The 14,626-nt window shown below is 44.4% G+C and overlaps 1 protein-coding gene across 1 annotated transcript in view; it reads left to right on the top strand.

Annotated features, from left to right (window-relative positions):
- Nucleotides 1–2,406: 2,406 nt before the first annotated feature.
- SPON1 (spondin 1) overlaps nucleotides 2,407–14,626 on the top strand; it is a 186,314-nt gene continuing 174,094 nt past the window's right edge. The window contains exons 1-2 of the mRNA XM_059474194.1: nucleotides 2,407–2,730; nucleotides 9,154–9,260. Of these exons, the coding sequence (XP_059330177.1) occupies nucleotides 2,508–2,730; nucleotides 9,154–9,260 (330 nt within the window). The 5' untranslated portion in view covers nucleotides 2,407–2,507. The remainder of the gene's footprint in view (nucleotides 2,731–9,153; nucleotides 9,261–14,626) is intronic.

A 14,626-nucleotide genomic window follows, 5' to 3' on the forward strand; every position in this document is an offset into this window, starting at 1 on the left:
GAAGAAAAGATTTCAGCAGAAGGCTGGCTAAGAGTAAAATAGGAAAGAATGATAACAAAAGCTTCTGTTTCGGACAGAGAGTCGGAGCCACCTGGGCTGTGATTGGCCATTAATTACAAACAACCAATACAGACCAATCACAGATGCACCTGTTGCATCCCACAGCAGCAGATAATCAATGTTTGCATTTTGTCCCTGAGGCCTCTCAGCTTCTCAGGAGGAAAAATCCTGAGGAAAGGAATTTCCATAAAAAATGTCTGCGGCACAGCAGGATGAGAGGAACAGGAAAAGCATCTTGTGCTGCCAAGACCTCTTCTCCTTCCCTAATCAAACTCTTTCCTCAGCAGTGGATGTCCCGGCAGTCAGCCCCAGCCTCTGCAGCAGGTGTGTAAGGAGGCATATCCTCACAAATGGGATTTTACCACTCACTTTGGGACCAGAGCTTGGCTGCCACCCTTCTCAGACCTGGAGGGACATTGCCAGTAGCTCTGTGTCTGCAGCAAAAGCTAAAATCTCACCCAATCAATCCCATCTTTGTTAATATAATATTCAGTGAATGAAGTATTTGAGGCTGTGGCAATATAAGTTCTTCATAAGCGTGCAACACACTGAAACACAAACAAGCTCACACAGTAGCAAAGCTCTTGGCAAGTAATCTTTCAGAAAATAAAGGTCCTGCATCCTCACAGACACCTAAATAAGCACCTTTATTTGACACACAACGTGAGGCTGATGCTATGGTCTCTAAAATCAGGTGTTTAGTAGCCCAGCTTTGCATTGCACATTGCTGCTTTGTAGACAATTTGGAAGTTGCTGATCAACTTCCAAAGGTAAGTTTGGAACGCAAAAATTTGCAAACCTGATGCTAACAAATGCCTTAGTGGGGTCCAGGAAGACTTCAAACTGCTGGCTGTTTCTCCTGCTTCTTGGAAGTTGTGCATAAAGGCAGTTGTGTTCATCCATCTGCTACAGTCCTATTCTGGAGAAAGGGGTTAGAAAGGGATTTGTGCCCTCTTGTGCATCTGTCATACTCAAAGTATTCAGGTCCCGTTTGAAGACCTTTCCTGCTTTCTCCTCCACTCAAAAAGCAGTGGAGGAAGGGAGAGAGAGGAGAAGAGGATCTTAGGCTCAAACCCCTGGAGTTTGGGACCCCAGGGGTCTAGGTTCACTTTCTTTTCTCCCACCGTTGTAATCTTTTGTGGATTCACACAAGTCACTCAGCCTCAGCGTGCCTTGTGTAAAGGCAAAATAACGAGCCGTGCTCTCTCTGGGTGCATCTGCTGGGATTTCCCGGGGGCTGGGAGGGACAGACCTCCCACACTGCTCTAGGTGAGGCGAGCAGCTCTGTGAGCACACACACACACCCTGCGGCTCTGATGGGGGCATGGACCTCGTGTTTGTGGCACAGCCACCTCCCTGTCCCCTCTGCGCCCTCCGTGGTACCCGAGGAGCTGCTCAGAGCACACACACACCTGCACATCCTCCGGCTCTGATGGGGACATGGTGACAGGCTGGTGGGGACATGGAGCTCGTGTTTGTGGCACAGCCACCTCCCTGTCCCCTCTGTCCCCCTCTGTGCTCTCCGTGGTACCCAAGGAGCTGCTAGGAACACACACACACCTCTGCACATCCTGCGGCTCTGGTGGGGACCTAGACCTTGTGTTTGTGGCACAGCCGCCTCCCCCCATCTCCGTCCCTTCTGTCCCCTCCGTGGTACCCGAGGAGCCGCAGGATGTGCGGGTGTGTGTGTGTGTGTGTACCCAGCAGCTCCTTGGGTACCACGGAGGGCACAGGGAGGCGGCTGTGCCACAAACACGAGCTCCATGTCCCCATCAGAGACGCAGGATGTGCTCTGCTGGGGACATGGACCTCGTGTTTGTGGCACAGCCGCCTCCCTGTCCCCTCTGTCCCCTTCTGTCCCCTCCGTGGTACCCGAGGAGCCGCAGCGATGCTTCTGCTGCTCCTGTCGGTCTGTCCGCGCTGTTCAGCCGGTGATGTTTATCACCTCTGCTGCCTCGCAGGAGGACGGGAGGCTGGAGGGGGATGTGGGGGGAATTCTTTGAGCCTCGTTATCCCTGCAGTAACTCCAGGCTTTAGCAGGAATGCGGGTGATTGATTTCAGCGCTGAGGGCTCAGCAGCGTCCCCTGCCCCTCTGCCAGCGAACCCTGTGAATTCAAACACGGCCGAGCCGCTGAAACAAACCAGCACTTCACTCCGGGCTCTGGGCAAGATCACACTTCCCTCCCTCTCTCCCTCCCTCCCTCTCTCCCTCCTCCCCTCCTCTCCTCTCTCCGTTCCCTCCCTCTCTGCCCCCTCGCTGCTTTTCCCCTCCCTCCGCCGGCAGAGCCAGCCCAGCCGTGCCGAGCCGTGCCGTGCCGAGCCGGCAGCCTCACACCGGGGCCGGGGCTGCCCGGAGCGCTCGGCCCGAGCTACCCAGCCCTGCCCAGCCCTGCCCGGCCCTGCCCGGCCCTGCCGTGCGCCCAAAAAGTTGTGCGGAGCGCCGAGGATGGGAGCGCATCTGCAGCCGCTGGCCCTGCGGCTCCTGGCGCTCACTTTCCCCTTGGTGGCCAAGGGTTTTCCCGACGAAACCCTGGAGAAAGCCGCCAAATCCGAGGGATATTGCAGCCGGATCCTGCGAGCGCAAGGCACCCGGAGGGAAGGGTACAATGAATTCAGCCTCAGGGTGGAGGGCGATCCGGAATTTTACAAGCCTGGGAACAGTTACCGGGGTAAGTTGTGCATCCTCCGCAACCCTTGCCGACGAGAATGGTGAGGATGAGGGGCTGTGGAGCCGTGGCGTGGCTCTGCCTGCCATCCCCGCACCCCTCTTGGCGTGTGCGGGTTAAGGCAGGGCGATGCGCCCCACGCGTTACTTTATTGGGGATGCTGCTTCCATGGCGAGCGAGAGGAGTTGGGTTTCGGTGGATCACTTTACTCCCAAGCACTCCTCCTCATTAAGAGGAATTTCCCTTCTTTTACGAGCCCTCTGCACAGGCTCAGCGCTCGCACAAGAATCGCAAGTTGCAGCGCTGCAAAGCGCGCTCGCTCTTCCCCCGTTTACCCGCTCCCGTGGGATTCCTTACATCCCTTTAAATATAACCCAGGGCACGGGAGAAGCTTTGGCATTCAGCAGGGAGGAGAGGAAGCTCGGAGCTCACCGTTCCTGCCCTGAAATATGAATGTTAACATAATGAGTTAGCATATGGGCAAACATGATGCAGCACGCTGCCAACTTCCCACATTTTCCACTTACGTTTATCCCACCCCATTTCTTTTATTTATTTTTTTTTTTTTCTGGGCAAATGAACAGATGGTTCAAACAGGAAAGAGGCAGAGACAGTGCTATCGACCACTGTAAATAAGAGATGGAGGGAGGCATTCGTTCTTCCCTGAGCATGTCACACACAGTCCTTGGAATGAACTTCCAAAGCACATTTGGGTGTATTTTACTAATTAACAGGCAAAGACAGGTTTTGGTCACTTTTCCTGCCTCACTCTATAATGCCTTCAGAAATAAACCTGCTTGGAACGTACTGTTAATCTTGTATTCTAAAAGCACTTTAAAGAGAACTTGGAGAGTTCACTTTAAAGAGAATTTTTAGGTACCATAACTAACACAGTTTTAGGAAAAAAGATATTGGGAGCTCCTTCAAAGTGTTTCTTAGATCCAGGGTAAAAAGCAACGTTTTTGCATTGCATAAACATGTGAATCTCCGTATATATAGAGGGAGAAAAAAGTGTGCATGTAGCATAATCATTCGAAGGCTGGGAAATGTGTCTGCAGCAGTGGTTCACCTGTTTTGAGCACCACTCTGTAACTTTGCGTGCTACTGATTTGATTTTTTCCCCCCAAAACTGTTTTATTTTGACGCGATGTGAGGAAATGCACATTTCCCACAAGCTGGATAGCTGTTCCAAACATTGGGATCAGTACCTGGAGTCTAGAAGATTTCATGTGGTCTGTCAGCTTGGTACACCTACTAAGCAGGATAAAGATGTGCTAAGTTTTTTGATAGTGACAAAGGCGAACGTTCTTTAAAAATTTTGGAATTCTCTTCTGTGAAAGTGTTACTGGACATTTTCAGTCATCTACCAAAGAAGTTTCTTTTGCATAGAAATGTAGGGAGAAACTCCCAGATGAATTAGCAGAACTAATTTTCTGGAGATATTAGGTCTTGGCATTAGGAAGTCAATTAATAAAATCACATTAGGCTATTATAGCTGCTTGGAAGTGAGAAAATTACAGCTAATAGTAAAAAAGTTAAAATGTAGCACAGAATATGTGCCTGCATTTCTGATCCTTAGGACTGAAGTACTCAGGTGGCACTTTGGGGTGTGTAGATTATTCTTTAAGGACACAAATAAATTATTCTTGGAAGAACACAAATAAATGTTATTGTAACATAGCACTAGTTAAAACTGGCAATATACAGAAAGTTTTGAGAGCTTGCTTTCAAAGCCATTTCTACAGTCTAACTGGAACTTTATTACTATTTTATGCAGAGGATGGAAAATCCAACTAATGATTAAAAAAATGAGACATCATGAAAGGTCTGTGGGGTTTTGTTTGTTTGTATTTATTCATCTGCAAATTACTCTAAATGCAACATAGCAGACGACTTGCACAACCTCCTTAGCACTGGAGCCAGATATTCCTGTTTCCATGGCCTCTGCCTGAATGGATGCATCTGGATCCTTGGCACATTCCTTAGTGGGCTCTTGGAACAAACTGGTATTTTCAAGGTGGATAACCCAGGAATAACCTGTGCGTGCAAGTGCGCTCCACAAAAGCCTCAGTGTAGGGACACCCACTGATCTTCATGCCATCAGTGGATGTGACACTTGAGGCTCTCAAGGAGGAAATATCTCAGTGCACTTGCAGTGTGGGAATCAGGATTCCACACTGTTTGAGGGAGTTTTTATGGCTCCCCTGCAGTTATTCACCTTTAGATCAATCAGAATCTGTTTGCTCTGAGGGGGAGCTGTGAAGCCTCGGTTTTCCACCTCTGGAGCTGTGGTAGAAAACAGCAGCCCTGGGCACTGAGTGGCTTCTCTGGGTGGGCATTCTCCTCTTCTGCCTGTCAGCACTGAATAAGGGCACGTTCTCCGGCCAGACCATTAAAAATGTCTCCCTGCAGGACCAGGTTTGTGGGCACACCATCCCAGGGTTGAGGTCCTCTCCTCCCTGCTGGCCACCTTCCACCTGGATGGAGCTGCTCCATCAGAGGCACAGATGAGCCTGAATCTGGATGGTGGTGCAGGGTAACGATCCTTGAAAACACTCAGTCCTGGCTTTATTGATTGTAGACTTAGATTAATGATTGCATGGGATTTCCATGAAAAAATGAGATGAGTTTTGTGCTATTGAAATGTAAATAAACTTGCTCCTATGAAAAGGCAGTAGTGTGCCCATTTCACATGCTAACATGCAGTAGACCTACTTTCTGCTATGATATCATGAAGTGATTATTCTGAAGAAGAAAAGGAGATCTAGAATTGTTATAACCCTTACATATACCTTCTGTGTGCATGCTGTTTCTGGTTTTAATGGAATTTCCACTTGTAGGTCAGTTCACTTTCTCAGTTTTTGAGGAAGGGATCACTTAAGATGTTTTGCTCCATTGCATTGGTTTGGGGACTTCTCTTCTAAACAATGTTGAGTTGAGTCTTGTTCTTTCCATTTCTTTCTTCTTGCAAACACTTTGCAAGCAAGCACTCATTCTGTAGCTTCATTAGCCATTCCCACGTTTCACAAAATACAGGTGAAATTTGGAACGCGTTGCTGTTGGTACTTGTGCAGTGTACAACACAGGATGTGTAGGATGAGAATAATCAGATTTCCTGTCTGAAACCAAAGGAGCAAGCGCTTTGATCACCCCACCTTCAGCTTGGGACGCTGGGGAAAGAGGAGCTTGTTGAAGGCGTGTGCCAAAGTGCAACTTGTAAAGTAATTAGAGACTTGCCAGAGGGATGGAAGCAGACAAAAGTAACTGCTGATTTGTACTCTTCCCTTTAAAGTGAAATCCTTAACTCTGATGCATGCAGGAAGTTCCTATCGTTCAGTGAAAGTTAATTAGTGTGAAGGCGGTGTGCGCAGGACACAGCTGCTGCTCAAAACGCCGGAGTTCAGCCCAAGAACTCTCGGCTCTTATGCAACAAAGAGCCGCTCCCTTGTGAAAAACAGATGTGCTCTGACAGCTTCCCAGTGCTGCCCGTGCAGGAACCCCCAGTGCAGGGGCAGAGACTCCAGAACAGCTCCGGATTTGTGGATAAATCCCCGTGTGCTCTGGTGCCGCCTGAGCGCACCTGGTTCCGAGCACCGACGGAACCCTTCCCAGCCCAGGTGTTCCCCGGCGTTCTGGCCTAGCAAAGCACACACCCTGAAGGTGTAAATCCCAAAGCACACATCCCCGAAGGTGCAGATCCCAAAGCACACACCCCGAAGGTGCAGATCCCAAAGCACAGACCCTGAATCCCCAGGACCGCTCCGCTCCGTGCGCTCCCGCTCCATCCGTGCGCCGCACCGCGCACCGGAGCAGCCGCGCACGGACGGACCCGCCTGAACCCCGGGGCTGGGCTGGGATTGTTGGGGTTTGGAGCTGGATTTGGTTTGTTTGGCTTGGGGCTGGGTGAGTTCCCGAGCCCAGCTGCCTGGATGAGGCTGCTGAGTGAGCAGCGCAGGCTGGGGGTGGGCGCATCCTTCCCTCCCATTTATCCGGGGTTAAAATCACTGCAAACCGCAGCGGGGGCACTGCTCACCCCAGGCATTCAAAAACTATGAGTCAGGCTTTGGAATCGCCTTCCTTTCTGATGTTTCTGTAGCGTTTCAGGTCTTCTCTCTGTTTTATAGGTAGGTGTTTAGAATTTGGAAAGCTGTTTGTGACTTGGTGAGGAAAATGAAAACTTGTTGAGTCAACTCGCAGCTGGATTCTCTGCTTGCTTGCACACATATTTGAGTGTTTCTGGTGTAACCTTTAACTCACAGTGACTCAGAGTCTTTAATTGCATATGATATGGAAAAATTTGTTGCATGTAAAAGGCCTTTATGGCAGTTTAATTTCTAAGAATCACTGCTCAAGCAGCAGTAATGTGTTCATCTCTGTTGAGTTCAGCAGTGTGCTGCTCTTGGTTATTGCAGCTCAGAGGCTGCCTGTGGGTTTTCATTTAGCCAGAGCCGCAGAAGTTTGCAAAAGTGGACTAATCATGCTAATTATTGGGCAGGAAATGAATTAATGGATTGGAGCAATACTTCGTAAAGTAAGCAGAAATTTTAATGACATTATGCTGCTATCCCATTTTGGAATAAAATATGTGAAATCTTCTTTCTCCCCTAAAACCATGACATTTCAGCTCATCATAAGGTTCCGTGGAATGAAAATCTGGAGAGTTGGCGGACTTCCTATTCTGCCCATCACTACCTCAGATTTGTACAGGTGTTTGCAGGTTTATAGGTCAAAGAAATGGCACTTATAAAAAAAGTTTAAAAATTGAAATCAATCTCTCCAATCCTTTCTTTTTTCACATATAGTCAGAAAAGTTAGATATTTGTACAGAAACCATGAGTTTTAGACGCAAATACTGCTGAATAATGCTATATATTTTCAATTAGCCTATTTTATATTTTCCTGCTACTGAATTTCTGGATCAAAGAGCTCTCCATATGTTCCAAATGAACTCTGGGGCATATTTTGAAATCCATATCTTTTAAGAGCAATCTGTAATTTTTAGCAGTGTGATTCAACCCCTTGCAGCCTAATTGTGTGAGAGAGAGTCTCTTGTGGATACTCTTCTATGGAGCAGCCCTGGTAGTTGTAATTTGCTCTGAAAACTGTGGATGGTCTTCAGTTTTTATTGTGCCTGTCAGGGTTGGAGAGTGTGACAATAAAGTATCATGAGTGACTCTGCAATTTATGCTTAAAGTAAAAGCTGCTTACAACATTAAGAGTTCAATTTTCTGTCTCTTTTAGTTTAATTCTAAAATAACTTTTTTTCCCCCTAAAATTTACCCCTGTTTCAGGAAAGGATTGCTTATAAATTGTTGAAGAGAGTTTGGTAATTTCAAAAGTTCTGTCTCAAAATTCTGCCTCATTCTCTCTTTCTTATAGTGCTCAAAAGAGCCTCAGCTGAGGACTCTGAGATTATCTCAGCTGGTTGGAGCCTGGTGCTAAAAATGTGCCTTCAATCCCTGTAGGAGCCGTTCCCTTCAGAGCTGGGTTTGGAGATCCTTGTTGGTGCCTTCCAGCCCAGAATATCCCGGAATTCTGTGAACTCAGGTGTTGCTTGGGTGCTGCTGATAGTGAGCAGACAGAACACACAAAGCTGTCTTGAACTGGCATCCAATCAGGGATTTAATCCTGCTGCTGGGCACGGTGAAATCAGATTAGTCAGCCCCACATTCCCTGTGCTCTGCTGGTGGATCCAGGGCTGCCTTCCTGCCCAGGACAGGTGTGTGGAGGAGGAGGGTGTTTGCTGCTCTCTGGGATTGCTTTGGCAATCGGGGCTGGCAGCACAACCTTTGGGGGTCAGCTTCAGCCAGGAGTTTTATTTTGTGGCCTGTTTTGCCCTGAGGATGAAGCAGAGGAAGGGCATTTTGAGATTCCCCCATTTTCAGAAGCTGGGGTGTTGTGTTGAGTGTAGCTGAGCTGGAGCAGGCAATGCGGTCATCTGGCATTACAGACAGAGAGACTTTCTGTGCACTAAAGTACTTGGTCTGGGCTCAGAACTGGACAAAAAGCACGAAATCAAATGTTTAGGGATGCTCCTTTACATCTAACTTCCCCTCACACCCCCAAAACAAACAAAAAAACCATCACAAAGAAAAAAACCCAAAGTAGAAAAACCCCATGTACGTGTATCCCCACCACCAAAACAACCCTTCTGTAGATCAGAGCAGATTATCAATCTGGTTTAAAAAAAAAGTGGAGGGAAAGAGAAAAGAGCTGAGTTATTTCATGCCAGTGTTTCTCAGTTGATGTGGAAACTTGGACTGAACATTTTGTATTCTGTCTGGCTTGGCTCCCTGTTGTCAGTGCTCTAACTTTGGCTGATGCCAACGCAGAGCACACACCTTTCAAGCTGTGAAACGATGTGCAGGTGGCTGATTTCATAGCTGACGGCTTGTTTTTGTTGTTTCCCTGCTCATCACACCCCAGTGACGCTGTCTGCTGCCACTCCCGCCTACTTCCGAGGCTTCACCTTGATCGCCCTCAAGGAAGGGAAAGAAGGAGACAAAGAGGAAGACCATGCGGGATCATTCCAGGTGAGAGAACTTTCCCTGACCTACACCCCTGGGAATCTTCCTTACTGTTTGCCTGGCTCCAAGGGAGGTTTTATGGGCACAGCAGAGTGCAGAATGTGTTTTGGTAAGCATAAATGTTTGTGGGTGTTGACATGAGGACAGTGCAGCACGTTTTATAATTCCATGCGTGCGGCATTTTCGGGGTCCCCCGTGGCAGGAAGGAAATGATGAATCTGAATCCATGTTCTTAGAAGGCTATTCTATTCTATTCTATTCTATTCTATTCTATTCTATTCTATTCTATTCTATTCTATTCTATTCTATTCTATTCTATTCTATTCTATTCTATTCTATTCTATTCTATTCTATTCCTATACTAAAGAATAGAGAAAGGATACAGACAGAAGGCTAAAAGATGATAATAATAAAAAACCCTTGATTCTCTCAAGAGCCCTGACACAGCTGGATGGTGATTGGTCATTAAGTTAAAACAATTCACATGGAACCAATGAAACCTGAACCTCTGTTTTGGATAAACAATCTCCAACCACATTCCAAAGCAGTAAAACGCAGGAGAAGCAAATGAGATAATTACTGTTTTCATTTTTTCCCCTGAGACTTCTCGGCTTCCCAGGAGAAGAAATCCTGGTGAAGGGATTTTTCCAGAAAATATGACAATGGCACAATGTGTGTTCAAGGAGTCAAGGCTCCTGTACCTGGACTGCAGCTTTCCTCCCCTCTTTCCTACGGCTAAAAATGAGCATCAGTTATTTGAACTAGAGCCTAGGACACCTGACCTTTTATCCAAAGTGAATATCACGAGTGGTCTATTCATATTTTGGCCTTTGTGTTTCTCTGCCTTGATATTTTTGTCCACTGAGATGTAGAACAGGACTCTGAGAAGTGTTTACCATGGCTGTAATGACTGTTTTATCATTCATAAATTAGATTCTGCTGTTTTATTTATGCTCAGTAGTACTTTACTTAATGAACACATTCAGTGGGATGAAATGTTTGTTATTAAAAGGATTAGAATCCAGAGGGATGATTCATAAATTGGTATTTTCAGCCACTCCATGCAGGGAATTCTGGAAAATGGGAGTATATATAATGTTTATGAAAGAAGGTAGAAATTATGGAAGTAGGTTTGGCTCTCACACGAGGTATTGTTTGCTGTTTGACTTTCCAGGCTTATAAATGTTGTTGAATTGCATTGATTACAATTTACAGTATGAGTAATAATAATGATAATAATTTTGATAGTGATTTCTAGGCGAAGATTTCACTTGCCTTGGGTTTCAAGGTTTGCAAGGGCAATACTCAAGTTTCAATTTTGGTCATCTGCAAGGAGCCAGAAATGAACATATTTTCCTAAATTTCTTCTAGACTTTTGTATGTAGCAAATCTGATGTGCAAACTCAAGTAATTGCCCAATTTTCTTCAATGCTGAGTTTGCTTAGAGGATTCTGTCTGGTTTTCATATATTTAGTAAGAATATCTAGATAAGTGAGACCTTCTTTGAGGTTGGAATAACTCCATCTTCCTTAAAATGAAACAAATTCCTATTTGGGAGAAATCTTTTTAATATGTACTTTTGATAAGGTTGGATTTCTAAAGAACAATCTGGTATTGAAGGATCAGCTATTGCTAAGAAACAGAAATAGTGATGTTTCATCTATTTTAAAAGAAGCTTGTCACCATTAATTTCTTCATTTCAGTTGTTATTATCTCTGTGGCTAATGGGAAAAATTTGGCCTGAGTTTTGTCTTTATTTCTAATTCATATTGAGAAACTCACTAAGCTTTGGTGAAGTACAGAGGCATTTTGAAGTTAGCAGAGTGGGAAGCAAATGGAAATTGTCTATAGATGGATTAAAAAAATCCCAGTGGATCTCAGTTGAGGGAAGATTGCAACCCATACAATGCACTTAATTAAACAATCTGAACTCAGTGTTCTTATGGGCAGGGGGGAGTGTCAAAGGTTCTCCATAAGTAAATTTGTACATCTTTGGTTTAAATGCCATGCTCATCCCACGTTAGCACAACTCCCTGAAGTTTATTCAGATGGTGTCTGCCTGTTCTGCCTCTGTGGATACAGATGTAAGATTCTCATTTAAGAATTCAAAGAATGCTTGCAGTGGTAAATACAGACGTCCCTTGTACCATGGCTGGGTGGTAGCAACCAGGAGAAAAAAGATGTTTGTTTCAAGTGTTTGTGCTGTGTTTTTATTAGAAAGTGGGGATGCCAAGGGTGGCTGAACAGCTGTGCAGAGTAAGGAAAAGCTGTGTGTGTACAGTAACGTGGGTGCCACTTGCAGCTCTGTTTTCCCTCTGTTCAGATGGAGTATATGCCATCCAACAGCTCACACGGTGCAGCAGAACTCAGGGAAAATTTCTTAACAGTGGCATGAGACTGAATGCTGCTTCTGGACTGCACCTCTGCCTCCATGAGGAGACACATCCACTGCTCAGAGCCTGGTCAAAAGAGAGCACTGCTTGAAGCAAGTGCTTCACTGGTGTGAGATTCACATTCTCTGAGCAGAGAGAGACAATTCTCTCTCTCAGGTTTTTTCCTGGAGAAGCAGAGAAAAGAATGATCCAAACAATCCTTATCTCCTTTGCTGCTCCTGTTTTTGTGCACAAGTGGAGTGCATTGTGGAAGGTTGTTTACCTGAAGGGATTTGGTGATTGGATTCTGGTGTGAGTGTTTTGTTTTCTTGACCAATTTCATCAAGCTGTGTCCTGGAGGTCAGTCAGGAAACAGTAATGAGATTTTGTTCAGTCTAGTTCTTGTTCAGTTGTTCAGTTTAGATGTAGTGTAATATAGAATAATATAGTATAATAAAGCAATTAATTAGCCCTCTGATACAATGGAATCCTGCTCATCATTCTTGCCGCCCGTCAGGCAAAATTCTGCTGATACGCTGACATCAGAACACTTCCTGGTGTGACCACAGAATGGCATGAAATGGGAGCTGACCAAGTAAGACTCTCCTACCATGACTTAGAGCCGTCAGACACTTGATTTACATGCCTCAAACTGTGAATTACAGCAGGTTTCCTGGAGAAAGCCTTGCTCAGGACCAAACCCCTGGTGTCAGACAGGGCAGCAGGGAGGGCTGTGCCTCAAAGATCTGCGAAAGAGCATGTGCTGGTAAAGAAGGGCTGTCGTGGAGTTTTTGAGGTGGATGTGGCACACCCAGAATTTAGAATTACACTGTTCCCAGGGTCCCAGTACGGCTGGAGCAGGGGCAGTGCTGCAGCCCATTTGTGAGCAGCTGCTGTGAGCTCCTCATGGCTCATTGCTCCTGTGTCACTCTGCAGGTCACCAGGTACAGTCAGTCTTCATTAATCATCAGGCTGCAGGGTTGTGATCCTGAAAATAGCACAGCTCTTAAAATTCCTGGTTGGACAGGTGTTTTTTTCTGTACACTTACCGGTTACCCCTATACTTGAGACCTTTACAGATGTTTGGTGTGGACTCCACCATCCTAAATCTGTTCTCCTCTGAGAAAAATGAGACTTTAAAATCTGATTTTACTGTTTGTTTACTCAATGCAATTCCTTGGTGGTTTTTGTCCTTGTAGTGCACACGAGACACAATCCAGCCTTAAAATAAATCACTTTGTCTCCCAGAAACACGTGCTAAATAGCTAAATTAAATATGGCTAGGGAATCCAAGATGCCAAATTCAGCCACAGAAATCTGGGGGTATAGAATAGGGCTCTTCCTTATGCCAGCAGTAATTGCACAGCTCAGTGAGGCCCTCTGAAAGCTTTGGGTATCTGTCCCATTGGCCTCTTTACGCAAACCATTCCCAGCTCTTGTCATGCAGACTGCTGATCCCTCTCTTTTGTAATGTTTAGCAACAGTCTGCAAACCGTTTGGAAGGCAAATGAAACCCCAGGGCAGCACTCACCACTGGCTGACTGCAGAAGAGTGTCTGTACAGGCCATTTGAATCAACATATGCATGCAGGGTGATAGATTCGGTCTGATAAATAATGTACAATATCAGAAATGCAGCGCTGAACCTCATCTCATCTGTCTTCCTTGTTCTCTGAGGAAGGATAAATATTCCAAGGAAATTTTTGGTGGATGTTTTGTCAATCCGTTCTGAAGTGTTCCAAAAGAAAAACAAATTCATCTCTCCAAGTCTAAACGCTTCAATCTATTGTATTTAATAGGAAGTTTAAGGAGAACCTTGTAGATCTTTTACTAACATCCAAACTGAGTCTTCATTAATCGTGGTTAAATTGCTCTGTTATGAAATTGTCTTCCTGAATTAAGAATTTTCTTGACACATTATGAGAAAGGTAGTCTGAAGTTTCCTTTATTCCCCCCTCATATTCCAAACACACTCTACCAGTTCATTATTCAAATATTCATATTTTCATTGTAGGCTATCTCGTTCCAGCTTTGCTTTGGAGTCCCTGGTGTTCAGGAAGGATTTTCTCAGTCTGTGGTTTTTTATTCTTTTTTTTTTAATGTAGAGCTTCATCCTATTTATCAAGGAAATTATGAACTGCAGTCATGTCCTTCAGGATGCCATTCATTCCTCCAAAAGAGGGTACATGTGTGAACATAGCTGATAATTAAACACTAAATTAAAAAAAAAATAGAAAATGTTTTTCTAAATTAAGATATTAATTATAAATAGTAATTAAATAATATAAGACTATAAAATATATAAAATAATATAAATAATTATATAATTATTTATATATAAATATATAAATGATATAAATATATACAATTATATATAAATATATATTTATATATAATATAACATATAATTTATATATAAATATATAATTTTTATATAATTATTTAATTATATAAATTTGTATACAATTATATATAAATAATATAGATATATATAATATATATACATATATAAATAATTCTATATATATGAAATGGTATGCAAACATGTTCTGTTTCTATCATGTACAATGATAAGCTGAATCACAAAGACTCAAAATTAAGCAATTCCTTGTAGTCCTTTGGCATAATCACTTGTTAGATTTGTATACTTCAGCACAGTAGTTCCCCTGGAGGTGTCTTTTTGCCTATATTTTTTTGCTCTAGAGTGAACCAGAAAAATTCTTAGTTTAGTTGGCTGAATTTAAAAAATCAATGTAAGAAAGTGAGCAGGCACAGCAGCAGCCAGAATGAAGGTTTCACTAAAGATGTGGCATTTATAAAAGCTTGAGGCTGTCCTGAAGAAGAAAACATTTAAGGAAAACCTGAGTAGTCAGCTAAGTAAGGTGAGAAAGGGATCCTTTATCTTTGGTCCCTGCACCAAGAGCCCAGACACATCCTTTGTTTTTGGTCATCCCATTCTTTTGATGCTGTTTATTTGACTGATGTGCTCAGCAAGGCATTT

Source organism: Ammospiza nelsoni, chromosome 6 (genome assembly GCF_027579445.1).
Source record: "Ammospiza nelsoni isolate bAmmNel1 chromosome 6, bAmmNel1.pri, whole genome shotgun sequence".
NCBI lineage: Eukaryota > Metazoa > Chordata > Aves > Passeriformes > Passerellidae > Ammospiza > Ammospiza nelsoni.